The 23,938-nt window shown below is 47.5% G+C and overlaps 1 protein-coding gene across 8 annotated transcripts in view; it reads right to left on the minus strand.

Annotated features, from left to right (window-relative positions):
- SRGAP3 (SLIT-ROBO Rho GTPase activating protein 3) overlaps positions 1-23,938 on the minus strand; it is a 246,038-nt gene that overhangs the window by 68,540 nt on the left and 153,560 nt on the right. For all 8 annotated transcript variants that reach the window (XR_003507897.1, XM_027523686.1, XM_027523690.1 and 5 more), the window contains exons 4-5: positions 14,832-14,894; positions 1,376-1,561 (exon numbers count right to left, since the gene is read on the minus strand). Coding sequence is in view for 7 of the 8 variants with exons in the window: in XM_027523686.1 (XP_027379487.1) it covers positions 1,376-1,561; positions 14,832-14,894 (249 nt within the window). In the remaining variant the exon portion in view is untranslated. The remainder of the gene's footprint in view (positions 1-1,375; positions 1,562-14,831; positions 14,895-23,938) is intronic.

Here is a 23,938-nt window from a genome sequence, read left to right on the forward strand (position 1 = left end):
AATGGGGTCGCTGCCTGTTTATCGTGAAGCATGTTTTTCTTTGGCTTTGGAAATGACTCTGATATTTCATTTGCCTCTGGTTACTTTTCCAGCTTACCCAGGTCCTGTTGGATTTTATTCCCACTCAATCTCCTATAATGAGAGCTGTAGGATCATATAATCGTCAGTCTCACAGAATTAGTCTCATAGAATTAGTCTAATAGAAGCCTAAATAAACATCTGATGCAATGTTTGGCAAATAGAAAAAGCTCAGAAATGTTTGCTGATTATATGGAATGAATGAATGCAGAGAATTCAGCAAGAAAATCATAGCCCTTTAAGAAGAAAGGAACCTAAGAAGTAACCTAATCTAGGATGAAAAACGGCAGGATGCACACTGCCCCTTTAAATTCCCTGGCCATGGCAGACCTCATTAATTGATCACCGTACTATCTTTAACTAAAGCCTTGAGGGGGCTCATAATCCTCAACATAAGGCTCTGGGTGCAAGTGTGCGTACCAAGTCACTACATTTGGTCTGACTCTTTGTGACACTACAGACCATGGCCCACCAGGCTCCTCTGTCCATGGGATTCTCCAAGCAAGAGTACTGGAGTGGGTTGCCATGCCCTCCTCCAGGGGATCTTCCTGACCCAGGAATTGAACCAGTATTTCTTAGTCTCCTGCACTGGAGGCAGGTTCTTTACCACTAGCGCCACCTGGGAAGCCCAGGGCTCTGGGTAGCCACTACCAATTGATGACAGTTCATATGAGAAAGGAGATTTGTTCATAATCACTGTCAAATTTTAAAACTGAAGTTCAGAGGGTTGTTATAAATGTGGCATCTGCAAAAATCAGCCTGTCTGACTCCAAAACTAGCACTTTCACCATGTCACACAAAAGCACTTCTCCAGCATCAATACACAAGGATTCTGTATGGCCCGGCTTTGGCCTGGCAGTGGCAATTTCTTCAGAATGGTTCTTTAGCTGGTTCCCAGGTGTTGGTTGGTACCCCAGTGCTATCGCCTCTTGTTGGGACACATTAAGGCCCAGTCAGCACCCCCAGCCACTAAATCGACCTCCAGGGCAGGCTCCACCCACACTAATGCCTGGTGATTCTTGCCAGAAGATGCTCCCTGCACGAGAGTCTCATCACAGTTCAGCTCTCCAGCCAGCTGAGCATCTCTCCTTCTGCTGACCTTGGCCAGAGGCCTAACAAGTGCTAGCAGAGGCATGGCCAACCCTGCCTCCACCACAGCACTGCCCCCTGAGGGGAGCAGCTGCCGACAGCATTAATCCACCCCCAGACACTCGGGGTGCAGAGCGGGAGGCCCAGGCTGGAGGGAGCCTGACCCTCCCCTTCCTGCCTCGTCCCAATCCCCAGGGCCTCTGCTCGCCTTCTCCTTCATCTTCTCGATCTTCTTCACAGAGCTGCGGCGCTGGGGCCGGTCCTCATGCCGGAGCAGGTTCATGCTGAGGTCTCCTGACTTGTTGAACTGCTTCTCCTCCTGCTTCTCAGCCTCCTTCAGCTTGCTTTCCGCACTGATGCTCTCTGCATGGTACATGTGGTAGGTTTTCATGACCTGGGGACACATGAGCACAGGCAATCAAAAGGCTGTTACAGCCCAGCACGGGTGGCCCTTAGTGCTGCCAACTCCCTTCCAACTTTGGTGCTCTGGTCAGCTCTGCCCCTGCCCTCTTCCCATGACATGCTCTGAAACCCCTAGGCTCTTCATTTTTATACAAGCTGTCTGAGGACTGGAGATGACGACTATCATCATTAAGGCCTTGCTGAGTGCCAGGAATGAACCAGTAAAGAGGAAATTAAAAGGGCCACTGCAGCTTCTGAGCTTCTGGGGGCTCTGGGAAGTGATGTAATGAACGTGGCCTTCCTCAGCTGGCCCCCGCCCACCCAGCCCTGCCAGCTGTGTGGCTTGCCTCCCTCTCCCATCGCTTTCCCAGTGTCGTTGGAAAAGGCTCTCCTTAGATGCTCGTGGGATTTCCATGGGATCATCCTTCTTACTTACACACAAATCATTTTCTCAGCTGTTTCCTTAAGTAAATTTGGCCTGCAAATGGCTCTGTTCCCAAAAGGAATATTATTGGTAACCTAATAGATATTCTATGTTCTCAGAAATAAATTCATCCTTAGCTACTATAAAATTAATTCCTTTAAAGCAAATTGCACAGTGCTACCCTAATTCCATATTAAGAATTAGATATTGCTATAACAAAGGAATTTTTGAGTCAGAAGAAATTCTACACATCATCTACTCCAACCACCAAGTTTTACGAACAGGAAAACCAAGGTGCAGAAAAACAAAGTGGTGTATCCAAGATCATACAGTATTATCAGTATGGTTTCCAGACTTTACATCCTTGTGATCGTCTTAAGAATCAAGATACCGAACACTCCCATCACACCAACAAGATCCCTCGTGCCCCTTTCTGATCCATCCCCACCACTTACCCCAGCCCCCTGCAGTCACTGATTTGCTTTCTGACACTGCAGATTGGTTTTGTGTCTTCTAGAACTTCATATATATGGACCCATAGAGTATAAACTCTTTTACACCTACCCTTGTTCACTCAGCATAATTTTTTCGAGATTCTCCCATGTTTCTGCATGTATCAGCAATTCTTTTTTTATTGCTGATTAGTATTCCCTTGTATGGCTATACTGCAATTTGTTGATCTGTTCACACATTGATCGTTATTTGGATTGTGTATAGTTTCTGGCTATTATGAACAACACTGCTGAGAATGTTCACATACAATTCTTTCTGTTGATGGATGTTTTAGTTACTCCTAAGTAAATAGGAGTGGAATAGAGGGTCATAGAGTAAATATATATGACATACGTAACCACAGTAAAAATTTGGTCTCAGACTTTTAATACTATCATATCATACTGTCTCCTTCATTCATTACCATTTGCTCAGCAGATGTATTTGGAGCAGCTTTAGAGCAAGCGAGGCCAGTCCTATACCAACAGTATTCTATCTCCCAGTCCCCAACTAGGTCTATACTTTCCCTTTGCAATATCAAGTTCATGATCGTCTTTCTATGCTAAAGAACACAAGAAATTTCTGGAATTCATGGCTCCTGAGCCTTGTTGGTCCTTTTCTCCTGCTGTTTGGACAATTAACAGTAGCTAATGGAGCAGAGGTGATCCCCCGGGGATGGGACATGCTTCTACCTAACCAGGCCCTTTAAGTCAAAGAACTCCAATTGAATTACTGGCCAACGTTATTATCTCCTTCACGTCAAAGTCCTGTGAAGTTAGATTATTAGAATGAGATTCTAATAAGATTCTGTGATTCTTACCATGAAATCACAGCATGGATCTGTTGTTAAGGAAGTTTGTCATACATCATGAGTCAGCAGGGTCAACACCTATTGTAGAGCAGGTTAGGTAAGAATGTGGACTCTGGCCTAAATATCTGGGCTGAATCCTGTTGCTGCCACTTACCAGTTGTGTGATCTTGGGCAAGTCACAAAACCTCTCTGACCTCTGCTCCCTCATCTATAAAATGGGGATAATAATAGCACCTATCTCATAGGTTTGTGGTGAGACTAAATAAGTTAATTTTTTAAGATACTGAAATCAATACCAACTACACAGTAAAAGCCACGTAAGCATAAGCTGCTACCATTGCCACCACCATCTACATGTCTGATTTGGGCTGAGGGTTTGAAAATCTTGAACTTACTTATTTGACTTCAGGAAAATACAAACTCTAGAAACCATTAGCTAATGTGGGGAAAAAAAATTTATTCTACACCACATTTCTCCCTCCTTTCATCCTGAAAACCTCTCCAAATTTCAAAATAAATGAAAACTTCCAGTCAACTTGTCTTTGTGGAACTTGATGAGAAGACTTCTCTGCATCCGGCCCTTTTTTTTTTTTTGGAGTTGCTCTAAAGCTTCTAAAGAGGCCCTTCTTGCTGGTTTCATCTCTTCCTTCATCCCCTCCAACTTCTCTAAGCTTACTTCTAAACAACTCAATGGGCCAGAAAATGTGCTGGATCAAAGTGTTTTCGACATCTAGTGGCCAAAGGCAATGACTGCAGGTTTATGGATGACCAACGTAGTTGCCTATTTCCAACAATCTTTAAGCCGTGGCTCCTGGAATGGAATGTGACTCAGATCTGGGAAGCCTGCTGAAGGCTGTCTCTGGGCCCCCATTCTCGAACCTTTCCTTGACCCCTCCACCTTCACAGACACCACTGGCGTCTGCATTCCTGCCCCGTGCTGCTGGTGCTGTTCGTTTCTGAACTCCATTTCCTTTCTGGGTTCAAGGATTCCTGCAAAATCCATTTTCCCCCCCATTTCAGCTGCTGAGGTCTGCTTATCTCAAGCACTGATTTATCGTGTCTGTTGGGTAGTTGAGAGGAAGAGACAGCACTTCAATTTGCACCTAGAGCTTCCCATCCAATCATTCACGCATCCATTCATCCAAGTGATCAAGGTCAGCATCCCAGCTGGGCTTTCTCAGCCTCCCACATTTTCCTTTGGCTACTTTTCTACTCCTCTTGAATCACAGAGTACTCTTCCTGCCCTCCATCAAGCCAGATTCCCAGAGTAGTCTCTGAACTGCATTCCAAAAGCCCCATGATTGGAGAACACAGCCCAGTGACCCTGGGGTCAAACTCTACGTGATTCAATTGGTAATTCCTGATCCCAAGAATCATGGTGAACTGGACTGCCCAGGGACACTTATGTCAGACAGCTGCTACAAGAAAGCTCACCTGGGGACCTCTCTGAAGTGAGTCTATTTATGCCCAGAACCCTCTAGATGCTTCCTTTATTTAATTACCTGAAACAGGGGCTTTGGCATGAAAGGCCCTTAGCTCAATGGTCCAGAACAGTCTGCTTAATATTGCCAGTCCAGGAGGTGCTGAATAATATTTAAATTTACCTATTACTTCAGATTTTGCAAACCTCTCTTTTTATTATCCATAAGGAGCATTTCAATTAATCCTGGGAGGCAGCAGAATAATAATAATAGCAGCTAACATTTACTGAACACTTACTACATGCCAGGCCTACTTCTAAGCACCTCACAGACATTGATTCGCTTATTTTTCACACAACCCCTATGAGGTAGACTATATTCTGCCTGCTTTACCAACGAGGAAACCACAACATAGGGATGAAAGGGTGCTCTGCACCATGGAGACTCAGGAGACCTGCTTCTGAGACTTGACCCTCCTACCACTTGCCGGGTGGCTGTGTGGCAGAGGCTTGACCTCTCTGTGCTGCCTGGCAAAGACCAGGGGGGGCTTGCAGAGACCTGGGGAAGCTGTGACTGCAGAGTGGCAGGCTGCCAGCAGTGTGGGGATGGGGAAGGGAGCAGAGGAGGATGCAGGAGTTCAGTCAAGTCACTGGGACACAGTCTTCAACCTGGGATCTCTGGAAGGGCCTCAGAGACACCCAGAAGCTTACTGCCAGATGGGAGTTCACTTTCCAGCCCTCGAGATCCTATCAGGGACAGCCTTTCAGAAGAAGTCTAGCACAGGTTGAGAAGTACTAGGCAGGGATATGTAAGTGGAGACCACTGTTCTTGGCCCCAAATCAGTTTCATAGGTTCTCAGAGACGCTCCAGAAACCTTGATATATTATCCTGTCACTGAAGGAGACTGAGGCCCAGAAATGGCAAGTTTGGGTCCTAAGTCATACAGCAAGCCAGATGGCCAGGCTGTCCATATTTCCTCTTCTGGTGATCATGCTGCCTTTGCTGTGCACGCTGTGCCTCCTGCATCTTCCCAAAGCCTCAGATCATGATAATAGGAAAGTATTATCTGCACAGTTCTTCAAATCCAGATTTAGATGCAAAAGAAGGCAAAGGCAATCTGGAAGTTCACATCATTAATAAAGGGACAGACTGGGGCAGGATAAGGATCAGTTTTTAGAAAAAAAGGTTCTCAATAATGCAATTCTGTGTACGTGTCCTCCACCCAACAGGAAGGGCCATCCCTGGGCCACACAAGAGTTGTGAATGAAGTGAGACCCTGGGCCAGAGCATAACAAAGACATCCTTAAGGAAAAGAGAAGTACCCAAACTTCAGTCTGACCACCACACTCTGTGCTGCCTACGTTCTCCGTAGAAGTTCTAATCACTGTCTTACTCATTTTGCACCTTTATAAACGGTCTTGCCCAACTCGAGTGCAAAGTCCATAAGGGCCAGGACACCGTCCATGATCGTAATCCCTGTATTAGAGCAGAGATTGGTACCCAGCAAGTATCAGTGTATATTCGCATGAATAAATGAATGACAGCTAGATGGCTGGCTGGATAAAGTGGTGGCTGGATAGGCAGATAGGTGGGTGGGTGGAAGGAGGCGTGGCAAGATGGATAGATGGGTGGCAGGTGGATGAATGGATGGATGGCTAGATAGATGGGTGAGTAGGTGGAAGGATGGGATGGACAAGGATAAAATTGAGTCTATTGCTTTTGCTCTAATGAATATATAATCTTTGGGGGTAGGGCAACAGCTACACCTTCAATTGCTAAATATTTATGGAACAGCTCATGATGGGCCTGGTACTGCACTCGGACCTACACGAGGAAACACTACAATGTAGAAGACAGAGACAGTCTCACTGAATACACACTCTAGTAGGTAGACAAACATTGTGCAAGAGATTATCACAGCATATGAGAAGTGCTATGATGAGGGGAGTAAGGGCTGCTAAAGGAAGGCTTCTTAGAGGGGAAGTGATACCTAAATTAAACTTTGAAGGAAGAGCAGCTGTCAGATGGGTGAACAGGGTGTGGAGTGGGGAAGGACTGTTCCAGACAAAGGGAGCAACGTCAGTACTAAGCCCAGTAGAAACGTGAGCCAAACAGGATTGAGGAACAGCTTACAGGTAGGAGAACACCAGGTGCTTGTCTGAAAACCAGCCAACGGAGCCACTTTCTTCTCCTCCCCGAGCTTCTCTCCCTCAGCAGACATCTGCTGTTTTTCTCTGTCGAGGATCAGCCAGTCCTCCTCCTTCTGGAATGGCTTCCTGATTTTCTTTGAGGAAATCCCCCAAATTCCCTTCCACCGTTCTCAGCCCATGTGGTTCAAGGGAAACCGACACCACCCTCCAATCCTGGCATGTGGGCAGGAGACCCAGGCCTGACCTGTCAGTAAACATGATGTTAATCCGGCTGCAGTGACGGGACCCCCAGCCTGGCCAGTTAGAAACAGCCCTTGGGCTCTGCTGGAGACAAGGGGAAGGCAGTGTTTGCTGTCCACTAGGGGGCGCTGAGCTGATAGGAAGTGAGCCTGTAGGGGGCGGGGATGGCGGGGGATGGACGTGGGCCAACTTTATCTCCACAGGAGAGAAGCCTCCTGTAGAGAAAAACAACATCAAATGAGGGAGGGGATGGTGGAAGGAAGGAAAGAAGGAAGGGAGAGAGAAAGAGAGACAGAAAAGAAGAAAAAGGGAGGGAGGGAATAAGATAAAAATGGAGAAGATGTCGTTCTGCTGCTTTTGCTCTGGTGAGTATATTGGCGGCTGGGGGCAGGGGGAGGGCAGCTGCACTTCCAATAATTAAGTATTTATTGAACAATTTATTATGTGCAGGCACTGTATACCAGGTGCTGCAAATTCTACTGTGTGGAAGACAGATAGGGTCTCTGCGCTTAGATTACACACTCTGCTGGGGAGAAAGACAATGCAATTAGTGGGTCAGCCTCCGAGATTCACTAAGTTGCCATTTTTACATGTCAGATTGTCCTGGCTTTCTGTCTCTTGCTCCTGAATGAGTCCCAAAAGGTGGACTTCCTTCCGCACTAGATTTCCCACTACCCAGATCACCCCTGGCCTCTACTGGCCAGACTTAGTGTCTGACTCACACTGACTGGCTGAACAGGGGCTACTCATCTCGGGTCCTGGCTTCCTGCTTCTGTGCCTCCCTCTCCACCCAGGAAAGTCCACTGTCATTCAGCTCCAATCCAAGACCATCTCTTCTCCGCTCACACCGTGTCCATATCCCTGCTGACACCTGTCACATGGCCAAGCCATGACCCATCCTCTGGACACATGGATCATCAGTAAACGTCAGCTGTGTGAAGGAATGTCTCCATGGGAGAGCTGAGAGGGGTAGGGAGGTTGTCTAGAGGGAAACCTTATTGCCCTCATTCTTCTAAGGACCACTGCCAGCCCTAGATGACACTGGGCACACGCCTGGCCAGCAGGCTGTGACAGGCTGGCAGGGCCTGCCATGCCCTGGTCTCCCTCCCAGGGCGGCATGAAGAGACAAGCCTGAGAGGAACCTCAGAGTTCCTCTAGCTTCCTGTCTTCATCCTGCAGATGTGGAATCGAGGACCAAAGCCCAGCTAACTTGCACTGCATCAGGGTTTCCCAAAGTGTGCAATGGGAACAACTTACTTGTGTTAGAGAAGTGATTTCAGGTGTTACAGACATGTTATTAACTCTTTTCAGTTCTCTTGGAATCCTTCTGATTATATTAGGGGGAAAAACTCAGCTCAGTGCTCTCATATCTAATGCCTGCCTTGGAGGCAGCACCAAGAATTAATATTGGAAGGGACAGTTAGGGAGTTTGGGATGGACATGTACACACTGCTGTATTTAAGATGGATAACCAACGAGGACCTATTGAATAGCACAAGGAACTCTGCTCAGTGTTATGTGGCAGCCTGGATGGGAGGGGAGTTTGAGGAAGAAGAATGGATACATGTTTAGGTATGGTTGAGTCCCTTTGTTGTTCATCTGAAACTATCTCAACATTTGCTGATCACTATACTACAATATAAAATAAAGTTTTTTAAAAAGAATTAATATTATTTTTTCTCCGTTTAGCTAATGGAAACTTTCTTTTATGCCAGTTTGTTTTCACTCACTAATGTGAAGTGTCATTTCCTTCCAAAATATATATGTGTGTGTGTATGTGTGTGTGTGCATGTGCTCGGCACTCAGTCGTGTCCAATGCTTTGAGGTCCCATGGACTATAGCCTGCCAGGCTTCTCTGTCCATGGAATTTTCCAGGCAAGAATACTGGAGCAGGTGGCCACTTTTTTAATATACGTGTGTTTATATAAATAGTTGAATGTATTTATGTAAGCAACTTCTGCGGGTGGACTTGGAGCAGGCCCTGCCACGCCCCGACTGGGTGGCCTTGGGCTGGCTACCTGGCCTTTCTGTGCCTCACACTGCTTGTCTCTAAAATGGGTGGTAACAGCACCACCTACCTCAAAAGTGAACTGGGCATGAAAGAATTAAGACACTGGGCGTTGAGACCCATTTCTGGCATGTGATAAGCTCCATGTAAGAGTGGAGGCTCTAAGCACTAATGAAATGAAACAATCTCCAAAACATAACAATAATAGCAAGGTGCACAGCAAGCTGCACAAGGCCCAGCTGGTGCCCCTGTGCAGGATCCGTGTGTCCATGTACCTTGGTGATGAATTACATCTCTCTCCAAGGAGTCACCCGCTGAACTAGAAACTAATAACTGGGCATGTATGGGAGGAGGGGGAGAGGCAGGTAACAGGAGACACGCTTATCACTTGGTACCTTTTTGTACTGTTTAACTATCAGGGATTTTTTCCATTGTGCATGCATTATCTATCTCTAACTTTAAATATTCAACAATTCTTTACAAATGGTCTCTCTGGCTCGAGTATGAAGGATGGGAGGATGGGAGATGGGAGACCAATCAGGAGGTGGCTGAACTTTTTTAGGCAAAATATTCTCTGAGCTCGAGCTAGCCTAGTGGAGCTGTAGGCAGGAGGAGAGAGGGAAGGAAAAATGAAAAATATTTATGCTTCACTTTCATAAACACACAATGATTTAACACTGATATTTGCCAGGCACTGTGCTATGCTCTATGCCACTCACTCATGGAATCCAGAGGATGAGGTGGTGAATCCCCATATTCTAGGGGGCTGAGACCCAAAGGGTTTGACAAGTGACAGGGCCTGGAACCCAGATCCATTTGGTTCTAAAAACCTGTATTCTTTTCAGTACACATGACTGCTTCTCCATAAATTAATTACAACAGGGAGAGGTGTTTTTTTTTTTTTTAAAGACTTGATTCAAAGAAAACTATTAAGTAAATGGCACAGAGCCCAATGGCATGATGAAAGCACAGTGCTTATATTTCAGTGATGACAGATGTCAATCCAGAAAGATACACAGTGAAGCTGGCAGGGAGCTGCGGCCAGAACCCAGGTTGCAGGATCCCGTCTCAAGCTCTCTGTACTATTGCATCCCTGAGAATAGTCATCGATAGGGAGACAGGGAGATGCCACTGCAAAAATTTATCTGAGGGCCCAGAATTGATTCCACACGCCTAAGCCCAGTGCAAATCAAATCGAAGATGGAGTAAGTAAAAGGTGGAGCCCATCTGTTACTCCAGTGTCCACCTGTCACCAGCAGTGGGCTCGTATGGATGCTCCTCAGGTCCCTCCACATCGCCCTGAACCAAGTCTCAGGGCCCCGCTAGCCATGCTGGGCTGGGAAGGCAGACCCAGCAGCCCTGCCTTGGGGAGCCTCAAGCAGAGCTCCTGAGCCCGGAGGAGGGGCCAGGTGACAGATGCTACAATGTTTGTTAGTGCAAAGCACAACAGGTGCATTTTGTGATGTAGAACTATTGAAAATCTGAACATATTTTTAGCTGAACAACAAAAACAGAATGTGTTGTTTCTGTTTTGTTTTGGCTTTGCTTCTTCCAGGACTGGCACACTGGCCCACATTCTCGACCTCTGCCCTTCTTTCCTCCCAGGCCAATACACGATGAACAAGAGCCATATTGCGCCAGGCTGATGGGAGTCTAGGGGAAAAGAGGTGAGGTGTGACGTGGGGTGTGCATGTGTGTGTGTGCGTGCGCCCTGGCATGTTTTAGAAAGAAGGGCACCTCAAGGTGATGAGGACTAGGCAGAAGGAAGCCTTGTCAAGTGAATGAATGAACCAATGAACAAATGAACTAACAAAATGCCCAGCCCTGCAGTCTTCTCGGTGTCCTTCCTGATCCCAGATGGGGACAAGTCTTTTCCCTAAAGTGGGAGATGGGCAACCTTAAGCATTCATCTCTATCATCATTATGCCCTTACCACCTCTTCTATAAAACATTACAAGAAAAAACATGGGATTCCTGGACAATCCTTTCTCAACATCATTTCCTTTTTAGTCCCTGTGGTCATGACTCAGGCTGGGGGAGGAGGGAACATCTAAAGGCTTGCAAAATCAGGCATGGTAACCAGAAAGAAATCCCCAATAACAAAGCGTGGAACTGGGGTCCAGAGTGCCCCCAGTAGCGGGGTGCTTCGGTAGATTGTTTACGAAGATGGCCACAGCAGTGGCTCGATGGCCTCAGGGAGATCACTTTGCATTGGCACTTCAGAAGCAGTTTGCCTCTCCACCCTACAACTGTGGACTTGGCTGTGTGACTTGATTTGGGCAATGAGCTGTCAGCACATGTGACACAAAGGCTTGAAACCCCACTGGTGTTTTCCCATTTGGAGCTCTTTTTTTTTTTTTTGATTGGTCAGGAAATTTTAGCTATATCACTGGCTCCAGTGGAACCCAGCCCAAATCACTAACCCACAGAATCATGAACAAATAAAATAGTTGTCATTTTTAGACACTGAGTTTTGACATAATTTGTTACACAGTCATTGATAACTGATACAGCCTTAAGCAAGGCTTTATTTCTTTGTGCCTCAGTTTCCTTATCTGTAAAATGTGTGTTAATTAAATGATACATATAAAGTATCTAAAAGTGTGAAATACATTCTGGCCATGGTTGTTATTACTATCCTTGTTTTGATGATAAGGAAAAAGGATGATATTTGACTTGGCTGAGCTGGGAGGTCGTGCAGCAGAAATTCAAACCCACCTCCCCCTGTAATGTTTGCTCTGCTACGATCATATGTTGTCTCCCCTACTGAGAATTCCTTTTCTCTTCCTCTCTACCTGTCTGCTTTGCTAATTCCTACCATCTAAAGGCACTGGGCTCAGAACTCACCCTGGATTTCAGTAAGCCTCCGGGAGCCAGCCCTTCACCTTCTGAATCCTCAGTGAGTCTCTCATGAATGCCCACACTCCCCCGTCATTACCTCACTCAGCCAATCTGTCCCGACTGCCTTCTAGGTGGCAGCACCACCCTCGGGGACAGCGGTGGGGACACTACAGAGAACCTGGAGCCACCGCCGGGGACCCCCAGTCCAGGCGCCCTCCCTCCGAGTCCACATATCCAGCCCACGCTAGGCTCTGACCAGTTCACAAGTTTACTCTCATCTTCCCGGGCAGGTTCTAAATTCCTTGCAGACAAAACCAGTTTCTTTCATTTATTCACAGATCCCTCCTTCCATCCCTGGGAATAACAGGGATGTACAAGACACTTCAAAGACCAGCTCTTGAAATGTTCACAGCCTGCTGCTCTTCCTCCTGTGGTGCTAAGACCATAGAAGGCAGTCCCAAATATCTGAATGTAAGTGAATTTCTGGTCAACGATAGAAAACGCAGTACAGACAACAAATGACCTGATGGGGGTGGGGGTGCTGCGGGCACTGCCAGGGTCTCACTTTTCTGCAGCAAGTGGCAAAAGGAGAGAGTGGGGAGGGGCTGCCCCTTCCTTCCCCCTCAGTTCTGAGGCCATCGAGAGGCCGCTGGGAGATGGGAAGAGGGACCAACCTGCCCACCTGGCCTGTTTGTCTAATACCAAGGGCATGCACTCCTGTCCAGAGACCCTGCCCCACGGCCAGCAGGGACACACGTGTGTAGGCACCAGCATCACCCTCTTGGTCCCTAACAACTGCCTGCCCGATCCAGCCCACAAACTGGAGAAAGCTTCTATTGCCAACCTGAGTTTCACTGAGAGCTGAAGAAAGACACAACAGCCAGGTGCGATCTGAGGCTTTGGGCCTCAAGTGTAGCGCTTCTCACCAAAATCTGACTCCAGGGAGTGTATATGCCAACTGAACAGACAGGGCAGAGAACTTCAGGATAACACAAGGAGTTTTTTAAAGCAGCCGCAGGAATTTGAGGCCCAGAGGTGACGGCTTTCTTAAGGTGGTGGAGCTCGGTCTAGGTTTGCAAACTGAGTATGACACAAGTAAGTGTAAGAGGACAGAGGGAATAACAGGGGTGAAGGAGCCAAGGTGGGGGGATTTGGGGGTGAACAGAGAGCCCCCAGGAGGGGCGCCCAGCTGAAGCCCAGAGGAAAGCTTCGAGATCTGAGTGGGAGCAGCCAGGATCCCAAATACAGACCCAGGTGCTGGAATACCATGGAGGTGAAGTGCCTGAGAAACAGGAAAAGGTCCTGGATGGAGAACAAACCCTCTGCAGAGAAACATTTCATCTGGTTTCCGGTCTCGCCCCGTTGTCACCATGCTCCCCCGCCGCAGGAACGCACAGCCTGCCTCACCCTCACATGCTCCAGGGAGCTGGAGACAGAGTGTGAGATAACTGTGGGCTCCAACACGCTGTGCCTCTGGGCTCTCTTTCCTCCTGGTGTTCTTCACATGTCTTCCCTTTCGTTCTCTAATAAGCAGGCATTATTACTTCTGCCTATCAGCTGGATCTGAAGCCAGGTGTCTGGCTCCAGAGTCTGTGCTATAAACCATGAGGTGATTCTCCCCCACAATCCCAGCTGCCTCAAAGTCAAGTTATGTTTTCTCCATCAGCAGTGCCTCTTTTCGCCCGAAGCAATGATCTAATTAAAAACTGTCAGGGTTCAAATTTTTCTCCTTAACTTGGAATCATAGAAATATGTGTTTCAACATTGGTAGACCAACCACTAGGAAGTCTCACCCCCATTTTTCTGATTGGGAGACTGAGGCCCAGAAGAGGAAATGCCTGGCCCAAAGTCTCATAGCTGGTTGGAGTCTGAGGCAGGACTTCCTATCTGAAGTCCAGGCTCTTGGGCAAAGGCTCTTAGCCCCTGAGGGGTCCACCAGCTACTAATCACACAGGATGTGGACTGAGAAAGATAACAATATCAACGAGAGGGGCCTTCTCACAGCCTGCTCTTGGTCCTCTCATACCAGGGATTTTCAAATATAATTTTAGCCTCAGAATCCTCCCCTTTTAATGAGACACTTGATAAGTAATCTCCACATACTTAAAACATAACAATTTGATTCCAGCCTGGTGGCCTTAGGGGTGGAAGTCCTGTGGTTCTGTCTGCTGGGCCTCCCGACCCCTGGGGCTGTCCCTGGGGCTCTCACTCCTCCCCAAGGAAGCCCATGGCTCCTCAAAGCACAGGCTGTAACTGCCAGCACCACTAACCAGTGTGCTTGTGTTCCCCATTGCCTTACCTTCTTGGATTCTAACACCCATCCCAAACCCAGTTAGATCTCAAGCCCAAGCAGGCAGCAAGGTTAGTTCTGGGCCAAATTGTGCACATTCTGAAATTATTACCCTGAGATGGCAAGGCATGCTTATCAACCCCACCCCGGCCTCATGTGACCCTTCAAATAGTGCTCCATTTTGCAGATGAGAATACTGAGACCCAGATGAGCTCCACGCACCACAGTCAGTAAGAAGTGGGCCTCAGCTTCTTCCTGTCCTACCTCAGCCTGGCTCTCCCCACCGCAGCTTGGCATCTTCTGCTTTGAAAGGTAACATGTTCTCATGGCTGGCATATAATCTGAATCTCTGTGAACTTTTACAAACTAAATGTGCCCAGGGCCCCTCCCCAGATATTCTGAAACAGAAGCTGGGGCTGTGAGCCATTTTATCCCACCCTGATAATCCTGCTGTCACTCGAGCAAAGGACAGAGCAAAAGGGCCCAGGGTTACCCCAGACCATTGGTCAGCTTCCCTCCAGTGCTGGGCATGGAAGCAAAGGGGGCTCAATCCCAAACAGTAGCAGAACCCAGGGTGAGACTTACTGTGTAGAGCTCGTTGGTGACCTTCAGTAGCTCCTCATGCATCTGCAGGCCGATCTCCTTGCTCTGTAATGTGGAAGAACAAATGTCAAAGGGGCAGAAGGGTGCTGGCTGCACTGACCAACTTCCTTTTCAACACAGAAAGGGCAGCAATGCTTGGGGTCACGTGAGAAGGGGTACAGAAATCCACATAAACCTCACTGACCCAAATCTGAATTCTTCAACTTATCTCCATGAAACAAATCCACAGAGAGAGATTCCTTACAACAGGAATTCCTGGACCATGTAAGCTGGGGAACTCTATATATCACCTCCCTACCTTGGTGATTCACAGGGACATCATACTAAAAATTCTGAGGAGCCCCACAGCCAATCAACCTGTTCATCTTTCTGTAATCCTGGGTATCCTAAGCTGATGTGGTCAGAATGTGTGACCTAGCTCAGCATTCCTTAACATCTCATGAGACTGGAGTTCCAAAGAACCCGGTTTAACAAATAATTATCTAGCCTTTCAATTCAGTGAACAGCCCAAGTAAACAGAGAGTCCACTGGAGCATGAGGCAGGGCATATGGGTTCTAGCCTGGCTGCATCACTGTCTGGCCCATGGCCTTGGAACTGAAGTTATTGAATCTATAAAATATATATATATATAAACTTTAAAAAGTTGCTTGAACAAAATGAGACAGGTTTTCTTACTGCAGAACTTTTCAGAGGCTTTCATCCCCTCATGTGCATGGACTTTCTAAGGCGGGGGGCATATAGCATATAGCATATAGTAGTTGACCTCAACCCAAACCACAAGGTGACATGTATATTTAATACATTGAGGGACACAAGTCAAAGAACAATGAACAAATAATTTCCAGGTCCTCTCCAGCCTGAAGAGTCCAGGATTCTGTTATTTTGTGTATTATTATTATTATTACAGTCAGCCAAGTATTCTGCATCCAAGGATTCAACCAACTGTGAATTTAAAATATTTGAAAAAAATAATCTAGAGAGTTCCAAAAAGCAAAGCTTCGATTTGCTTTGTGCTGCCAGCTATTTACACATAATTCTATTCACACAGAATTCATAACTATTAACATGGTATTTACATTGTACTAGGTATTATAAGTAATCTAGAGATGATTTAAAGTATATGATTTAGAGAATGTACATCTTTATATGCAGATACTATGCCATTTTATACAAGGATCTAGCGCATCTTTGGATTTTGGTATCCACTTGGTTGGAGGGGGAGGTGGCAGTGTTGATGGTCCTGGAACTAAACTCCCCATATTGCTGGATGACTGCACTGTCATTATTATTTGAGGGGAGAGAAACTGCTCTCCCTGTTTTCCCAGGTCATCGTGTGAAACTTCCATATTGACAAAGGCAGCTCTGCCCCTTGACAGCAGAGCCCTCCTGTCCTTTCTCTCAGCTCCCTTGGCCTCCAGCATGGTCAGCAACTGACTTGCAGAGACCAGCCTTCCTCTAGTTCCTGCACAGATCAGAGCCCTGGACTCTGGGATCGCTAGGAAGATTCAGCACCAGACACGCCTTCCTAGGCTCTGCTTCAGGCCCATTTCATTCCCCTCAGCTTCTAGGCCTGGCAGGGCCAAGAATCACCTCTCCAAAGGCAGCCCTTACAGGTGTCAGATTTCCTAACAGAGAACAGGAGCTCTGGGGCAATTCCAGAGATCTGTTTAGACCTCCCTCCAGCTCTGCTGACTAAAGCAAGGGGACCCAATGCAGAAGCTCAGGACTATCTCAGCAGAATTTTCTGTGTAGAGCTCCCAGGGAACCTTCTGTCACATCATGGGCATCTACAGAGGTACCCAACAAGCCGTTTCCATCTCCTTCCACTCTCCCTGAGTCTCAGCAGCTGCCTCAGTTTCTCCTGCAGCCCCTCCCCCTGACGTTTGCTTCAGACTCTCTGACACCCCTCAGTGACCTCCTCTTGGTCTGGCCAACGTCTCTAACACCCAAGACTTCGTTTCTTATGTATTTATTTTTATGATATAACTTTTTTGCTAGGTAACAAGTGCATGTGGTTAAAGAAACTCTAACAGCCAGCAAAAAGTGAAAAGTAGGTCTCCTGAGTTCCCAGAACCCCACTCAGAAGCACTTGCTATTAAAGGTTTCTTCTGGTGCCTTCTAGAAACAGTCTATGAATATACACACATACAGCTGGATAGCATATGTTCTTTTTTTAATATAAATGAAAGTAATCTACACAAGCCTTTGCATCTTGCTTTTTTCCACCAAACAATGTATCTGACAGATTTTTTTTCCTTGACAGGCCATGTAGCTCTTGCATTCTCCTTTTCTATTAATAATAGCGCTTGGGGTTCCATACACCAGATATGTCATAACTAATTAACCAGCCGGTTGTTTCCAGTCTCTTAATATTCCAAACAAGGATGCAGTGAACATCTCTGCACTCTGTCACTGTGCACATGGGCAGGGACCCTTGTCAGATAAATTTCTTGAAGCAGCTCTATTGGGAAGAGTCTGGCCTTCTCAGCTCTGCCCCAGCCAGCTTTCCATGCACTGCTGACTTCAGCTCCCACTTCTCGGTGATTGGCAGCCATGTCATCACCTCCATGGCCCTCTCTTGGGCTCTGTCTGCATAACCCCAAAGACCCTATCTTCAGCTGTTGCAAAACAATGTAATTTGGATGACCCCCTCATCACATCAAATTCAAATTATCCAAAAGAAAATGTGTGATGTTTCCTCCATCTCCTCAGGTTCAGTCAATGGGATAATATCTTCCCAGACATGGCAACTGGAAATTCGGAGCTATTTTTGACACTTTAAAAAAATTCCTCCATCCTCAATCCAACTTGTCACCGCATCCTACCGTCAAACTGCCCAGTACTTTGTTCTCTGCAGCAGACAATGCCGACTCCCTCCCCAGCATCCAATCTTGCCTTTCCTGCTTCCTAACAGAGCCATGAATCTGGCTCTGTGTTCATCTCTCCAGCCAAGTTCTTTCAAGGACATAGCCTACCCCATCCCGACTCAAGATGGTGCATTCTGTATGTGTTGTTAGTCCAGGGGTGAGTATGTGACAACTGCATGGAAGAGGACTGAGAAGGTTGAGGGGAAGGTTTCAGCTCTTCTACTGAGTGGTAGCAAAAGTGCCTGGAGTCTCAGTGGCTATCAGCAGACCTCTTAGGACCAGGAGAGGAAGCAGCTTCGGGTGGCAGAATGAAAACCTAAATCCTAATGACCTCCCAAGAAACTGGTTGAACTGAATCCACAAGCTATCTCCTGCAGAACTTCTACTTTTGTGGCTTTACTAGTTAAGTTATTTAAAAGCTGGATTTTCTGTCACTTGCAGCCCAAAGCAACCCACATTTTCCACCCCCAGTCCCGGAGCAAGCAATGGCATCACTGCAGGGCCCAGATTCCTGAAGCTGCCCCTCAACAAAGTCCTGACTCTAGCCCCCCATTCCTCATGCCCATCCCAGTGTCATTTCCTAGAAGGGTATTTTACTGTGTTCCTCCAAAACTGCCTCACTGCCTACAGGATCGAGACCCAGCTCTTTAGCTTGACTTTAAAGGCTCTATGTGACTAGCACAGGGTGGTGTGCTTGTGTGCTAAGTTGCTTCAGTCATGTCTGACTCTTTGTGACCCCGTGGATCGTAGCCTGCCAGGCTCCTCTGTCCATGGGATCTCCCAGACAAGAATACTGGACTGGGTTGCCATGACCTACTCCAGGGGATCGTCCCAACCCGGGGATCAAACTTGCATCTCCTGCACTGGCAGGCAGGTCCTTTACCATTAATGCCATCTGGGAAGCCTAGTTACTAGGTGGAGAGGGCTCAAATTCAGAGCCAGAGAGATGGAGATTGGAGATAGGATGTTAAAAACCATTTAACCTCTCAGCACCTCTGCTTCCTCGCCTGTAAAAGGAGTGCCTGTTACTGTCCTTCTTTGCACTTACAATGGGAAGCATAGTGATCTACTTGTTTATGCATTTGTCACTTTTTTCTCCATTTGAAGGTAAACTCCATGGGGTCAAAGAGACTTTCTCCCTGGTGATAGATGCTCAGAGCCCCTCGTTGCTGGGACCACTGGCAGCAGACAACCCCCAGCTGAGAGCATGCTTCAGTGATGGCATCAGAGGGCATGGAGACAAACCCTCCAAAGACTGACGCCTCATCCAAAGATATGGGGCGAAGAAACCAGTCTCTCCTGTCTCAACCTGGACAGCTTTAAAGGGTCATTCTATCTTTAGAACTCCTTGTAGGGCTGGCTAAGACCTTGAGTAAAGACTGCCTGCATCACACTTGACTTCACTCTGCTCCCCTTCTCCACCCTCCCTAGGGGTGGATCCCAAGTATCTCCCTGTTAAATTTATCTGCTGTTAAATTTAGGCCTCAGAGTCAGTTTCCCAGTCCCCAGCTTGCAGTGTCTCACTTTCCCACTCTTCCTGCGATGCCACAGAGCCTGTCACCCAGTGGGTGCTCATTAAATACGCTTGCTGAGTGAACCTATGAATGAACCCAGTGATGATTCCACTAAGCCTTACTCTCCTTATGCATAAACATGGAACAATGCCATGGTGTCATGAAGCCCTTGTGAGGCTGGAAAGAAGTGGCAGCACTGGTGTCATACCAGACACAGGAGAAGAGCTTGGGCAGTCATGTTACAGCCTGAATCAATACCTACTGGATGCCAGGGGCAATATGAAGAGGTTGCCCAGGAAAGGGAATTCATAATTGAATTTTTTATCAACTCTTCCCAGTTTGGTGGGATCAAGGGTCAAGAACCAAAATAGCATGATGTGGAAAAGGCTTCAAAAGAGTGAAAGAGGTGATATGGGATGAGGGGATAAAGAGGCTGGAGGGACCACCTCACCTTGCATGGGTGGCCAGAGACGGCATTCTAGGCAAAGGCCACAGCCTGAGCAAAGCCATGTTCCCCAGGAACAGGGGAAAGTATGGTTTGAAAAGACAGAAGCATAACAACAGAAGAACAGAAGACATGCCTCCATGATCACAGAGGCTGACAAAGTACATCTGGGAGCCTCCGAAGGTCTGCAAGCAGGAGTGTCTGATGGGCAGTCTGTGCTCTTTCAAGAAGATGAAGCTGTGGGTAGATGGAGGGTGGACTGGATGGAGGCAGTAAGTTTCCAGAGGGAAACTGCCTGAGTCTCTGCTCTCTCCCCATCAGCACCAGCCTGGGGGGGACTGCCACAGTGAGTGCTCAGCCAATAGTTACTGAACTGTGAAGGACTAAAGGCACTTTAGTTTTTATGGTTGGGTTTTGTTGGGAAAGGAAATAATCTCAACTACAGTTCCAGAAACTACTGAATGAGGAACCCAAACCAAACATTCCATCATGAACGGGAGGCCAAATCCCTGATCATCCCCGGCAAACATCACGCCCAGCCCTTGGGGACCCCAGGGGCAGTGTATTCACACTCTCTGTCCACATTTCTCGCATGACTTTCATGCCTATAGAGGCTGGGGTAGTGCGTTGCTTCCTTCATGCACAGGAAGTATGCAGACTGTAAAATATATTGGGCCAACGCAGGTTCAACCACAGCAGCCCTGGTTCCTTGCAGTGGGAAGGACAGAGCCCTGTCTCTTTGACCCCAAAGTCTATAAAATCAGGTGGCAGGTGGCCCCAGCCCTGCCTCTTTTTTTGCCCATGGCAAAGGACAGTTAAACTTCCCTTAGGACCAGATAACTCTGAAGGAGGTTGGGGAGCTGTCCTGGGCTTAATTATAAGATGCTTAGCAGCCTTCCTGGCCTCTAATTTCTAGATGCCATAAGCACCCTCTACCCCAATCCCAAACTGCAACAACAGAAATTATCTCCAGACATTGCCAAACGTTCCCTGGGGGACAAAATCACCCTGGGTAGAACCGCTGCCCAAGGGCTCCAAGTGGCAGCCTCTCTAGCCTACAAATGTATTTTATTTGGCCATTCAGAGTGTTCAAAAAATCTGACTCTTCCCAGCATTTAAAAATAAAAAATTCTCCTTACATGTCCAGATTTTCAGCTTCTCTTGCAAAACTAAAAGATCCAGAGAGGCTGAGCTCCCCCAATTGGAAAACGGGGGCCCCTCTGGATGGGTTGTGCTCTCCGGTTGGCCACAGAATCTCCATTCATTTGTCCATTTGAGTTTATGACCCAGAAACCAGTGGGGTCTCCCTGGGGTGGCTGTCTGTATCCTCCTGGTGCTCATCCAGACAGCCATCCCAGAGCTGCCGAATCTGAACCTGTGAGAGGATCTTTACATAAGTGCCCTTCTCGTGTCCCCACCTCTGAGAGCTGCCGAAGAGTCTGTTTCCTGAGAATGAACCTCCGGACTCCCTTGTGGACCCCAACACCACTGCCTTTGTAGAATCCCACACCCCTGAACCCATCCTCCTGCTCACACTACTGTTTCCTGGAGCTCTGTGGCCAGGTCCTCACCTGGCTTCAGTTTGATTTACACAAGCATTTGTTGAATGGCCTACTAGACACCAGCCTCCACGAGGCACTAAAGACTCAAAGCTGAGTGAGACCTGGCCCCTGTTCCATCAGCCACAGCCAGCATTTCTGGAGTACATTACATCAGTAAACACCGTCCAAAGTCACCTCCATACGTTATCCAATGGAAACCATTAAGGCAGATACTATTATACGTACGAGGCAGAAGAAGGCTGGCGGCTCAAATGAGTTAAGCAACTTGCCCCAGGCTATACAGCTCGGAAGGGGCAGAGCCAGGCTCAGGTTTTGGTTGGTCTAACCCCAAAGCTGGCACTCGTAAGGACTTTCTGTGGTCTGTTTCCCCAGCACCTAGATGAGATGCGGGCACACAGGTGAAGAGAAGCCACTGCAGTGCTGTCACAGAGATGAGTCCAGGCCAGAAGTCCAGGTTGCAAAGGAAGGCATGCCCTCTGGACTCCACCCGCCCATCATGTGCATGCTCTCACCACCTGTGCAAAAATCTGCATCCCTGGTCCTTGCCCTCACCTGCAGGCAGCTCAAGTTCTCCTTGACTTGGTACTCCTTGGCTCGCTTGCCCTGCTAGGCCTAAGTCAGCCATGCTGATCATCTCTGGCTTCTTCCTTTCTCCTTGCTCTGATAACAAAAGATGAGACATGGGTGGGACTGACTGCCGCTTGCCTTGTCATGCCAGATGGTCCATCCAGCACGGGACCCAGGATGACCAGGTCCTCTAGCGCCTTGTGTCTAGTGACTGGGTCAGAGATGGAAACATATTTCAGGCTGAGCTGATGCGAATCTTCCCTGAAGTTCTTTAAGAACCATATTCTCAGATCCTCTCTCCTCTGGGGTTGCTAAGCTAGGACGTCAGGGGTCTTGGGCTGCCCACCACAAGGATAGTCGGGGTCTTGGCAATAGTATTTGTGTCCTGATCTCGTGATGCTTAGATAAGATCTACCTGTGGACTTTTCCAGCTTATAGAATCTCGTGAATTTCCACCTTGGCTCATGTGAAAGAATACTGATGCATTCTGTGCTTATTTTAGCATGAAGACACCAAATGACCACGGGGCGAGACAGTTTTCTGAACCTCTACCAAACACCAGCTTTCAAACAGTTTCTGCAAAAGAACCACTTTCCAACCAAGTAGAGAGAGTGTAAGCCCCTTAGAGGCTGGGGCTTTGGCTTCCCAGAATGCTGATAACAAAGACTGGCGTACAAAAGGAGCTCCATAACACCTGTGCATGAGCTAAGCAGAACACAGACACTAAAAGAAGGCCAACTTTGACTCTCACTTTTTTGCAAAAAAAAAAAAAAGAAACAAAACCACATACATTCACATCAAGATGGCACCAGCTGACATTTTTTGACACAATGGTTCTGGAGTGAAATCAATGTTTCCACCAAAAAAGTCCTGCCGTGGATGACTGGATTTGGTTTTCAATGCAGAGCTAATCTCACTTTTAAGAGGAAACCCTTAAAACTGTTACTACAGATCCTAAGACTTCATGAATTATATTTAAAAAGTCCTCTTCAAGGGTATGTCTCTGTCTCTCTCAAGTTAACTCAAATGTGGAGCTGGTCACTCTGAACATTTAGAAAACATAAAAATCCTGAGTTTTAATCACAGGACTCCCTCTCACTTCTTCAGAGGACATCGTTCCAAAAAATGCTTCAGGAAACTGCAAGGCAGGGAGTAAGGTGGAGCCATCCTCAACTCCAGCCATCACATCAGGAGCTGAGTCAGCAACATCTGTCTCCCTTTTCTCTTTGCTTGATGTTCTCATGTCCGGTTTTCCCCCTCTGGGAACATTCCATGGCTTCCCTAGTTCTGGGGTTCCAAACAAACAATGGGAAACCAATACACAAACAAAACAAAGCAAAAACCAAAAACTCTGTCTCTTCTCATTCTAATCCATTGCTTTTCCACACTCCAGCTTGTTTTCTCATCAAATAACAAAACTGGAGACCCACAGATGTTCCCTATTTAAATAAATGATATATGTGAGCACTGGCCATCTCCCAGAGAGACTGTGTTTTTATTTCTAAAGCAAAGGCTTTAAGGGTGTGTCTCGGAGGGATGGAGCGTTTCCAAGGCTGTCCTGGAGGGCTGGTTCATCCCTGAACACGGCTGCTTGGACAGCTGACTGGCTGATTTCTCCAAGTAGGGTCCTAGCTTGCTGGTAACCCAGCAGCCAGCGCTCTGGCACGTCCCCACCCCTTGCCTCCCAACATCCTCCTCAGCCTACACTCTGCCCACCTTCCACCTGGACCTCTGTTATCCTTCCCCCTCCCCCACCCTCTTCCTTTCCCTGCTCCTCAAGACCTCTCTTCTTTCCTCCCCTTTGCAGACTGATTTCTGTCTTCTGTGGCTGCAACTCCAAATGTTGTCACCGACTTGTTTTCACAAGGATCTGGAACATCTGGGCTGGGAGGTTGGGCTTCAAGGAAACAGAAAGGCCCTGCACCCATTCATCAAATGCCCTGGACAGAGGTGGGCCCCACTGGTACCTCCCCAGGAGCCCTGCGATGGGCTGATGGGCCCATCGTGGGGCCAAGCAATACGCCTGGCATTGTGTCTGTCTAACCCCCTAATTACTCCCACCATCTCTCTGGGACCCTGTTTGTGCGAAAGCCTTCATTTTCAGAAATGCTTAAAATGACAGGTCTGAAGAAG

This window comes from Bos indicus x Bos taurus, chromosome 22 (assembly GCF_003369695.1).
Source record: "Bos indicus x Bos taurus breed Angus x Brahman F1 hybrid chromosome 22, Bos_hybrid_MaternalHap_v2.0, whole genome shotgun sequence".
Classification (NCBI taxonomy): Eukaryota; Metazoa; Chordata; class Mammalia; order Artiodactyla; family Bovidae; genus Bos; species Bos indicus x Bos taurus.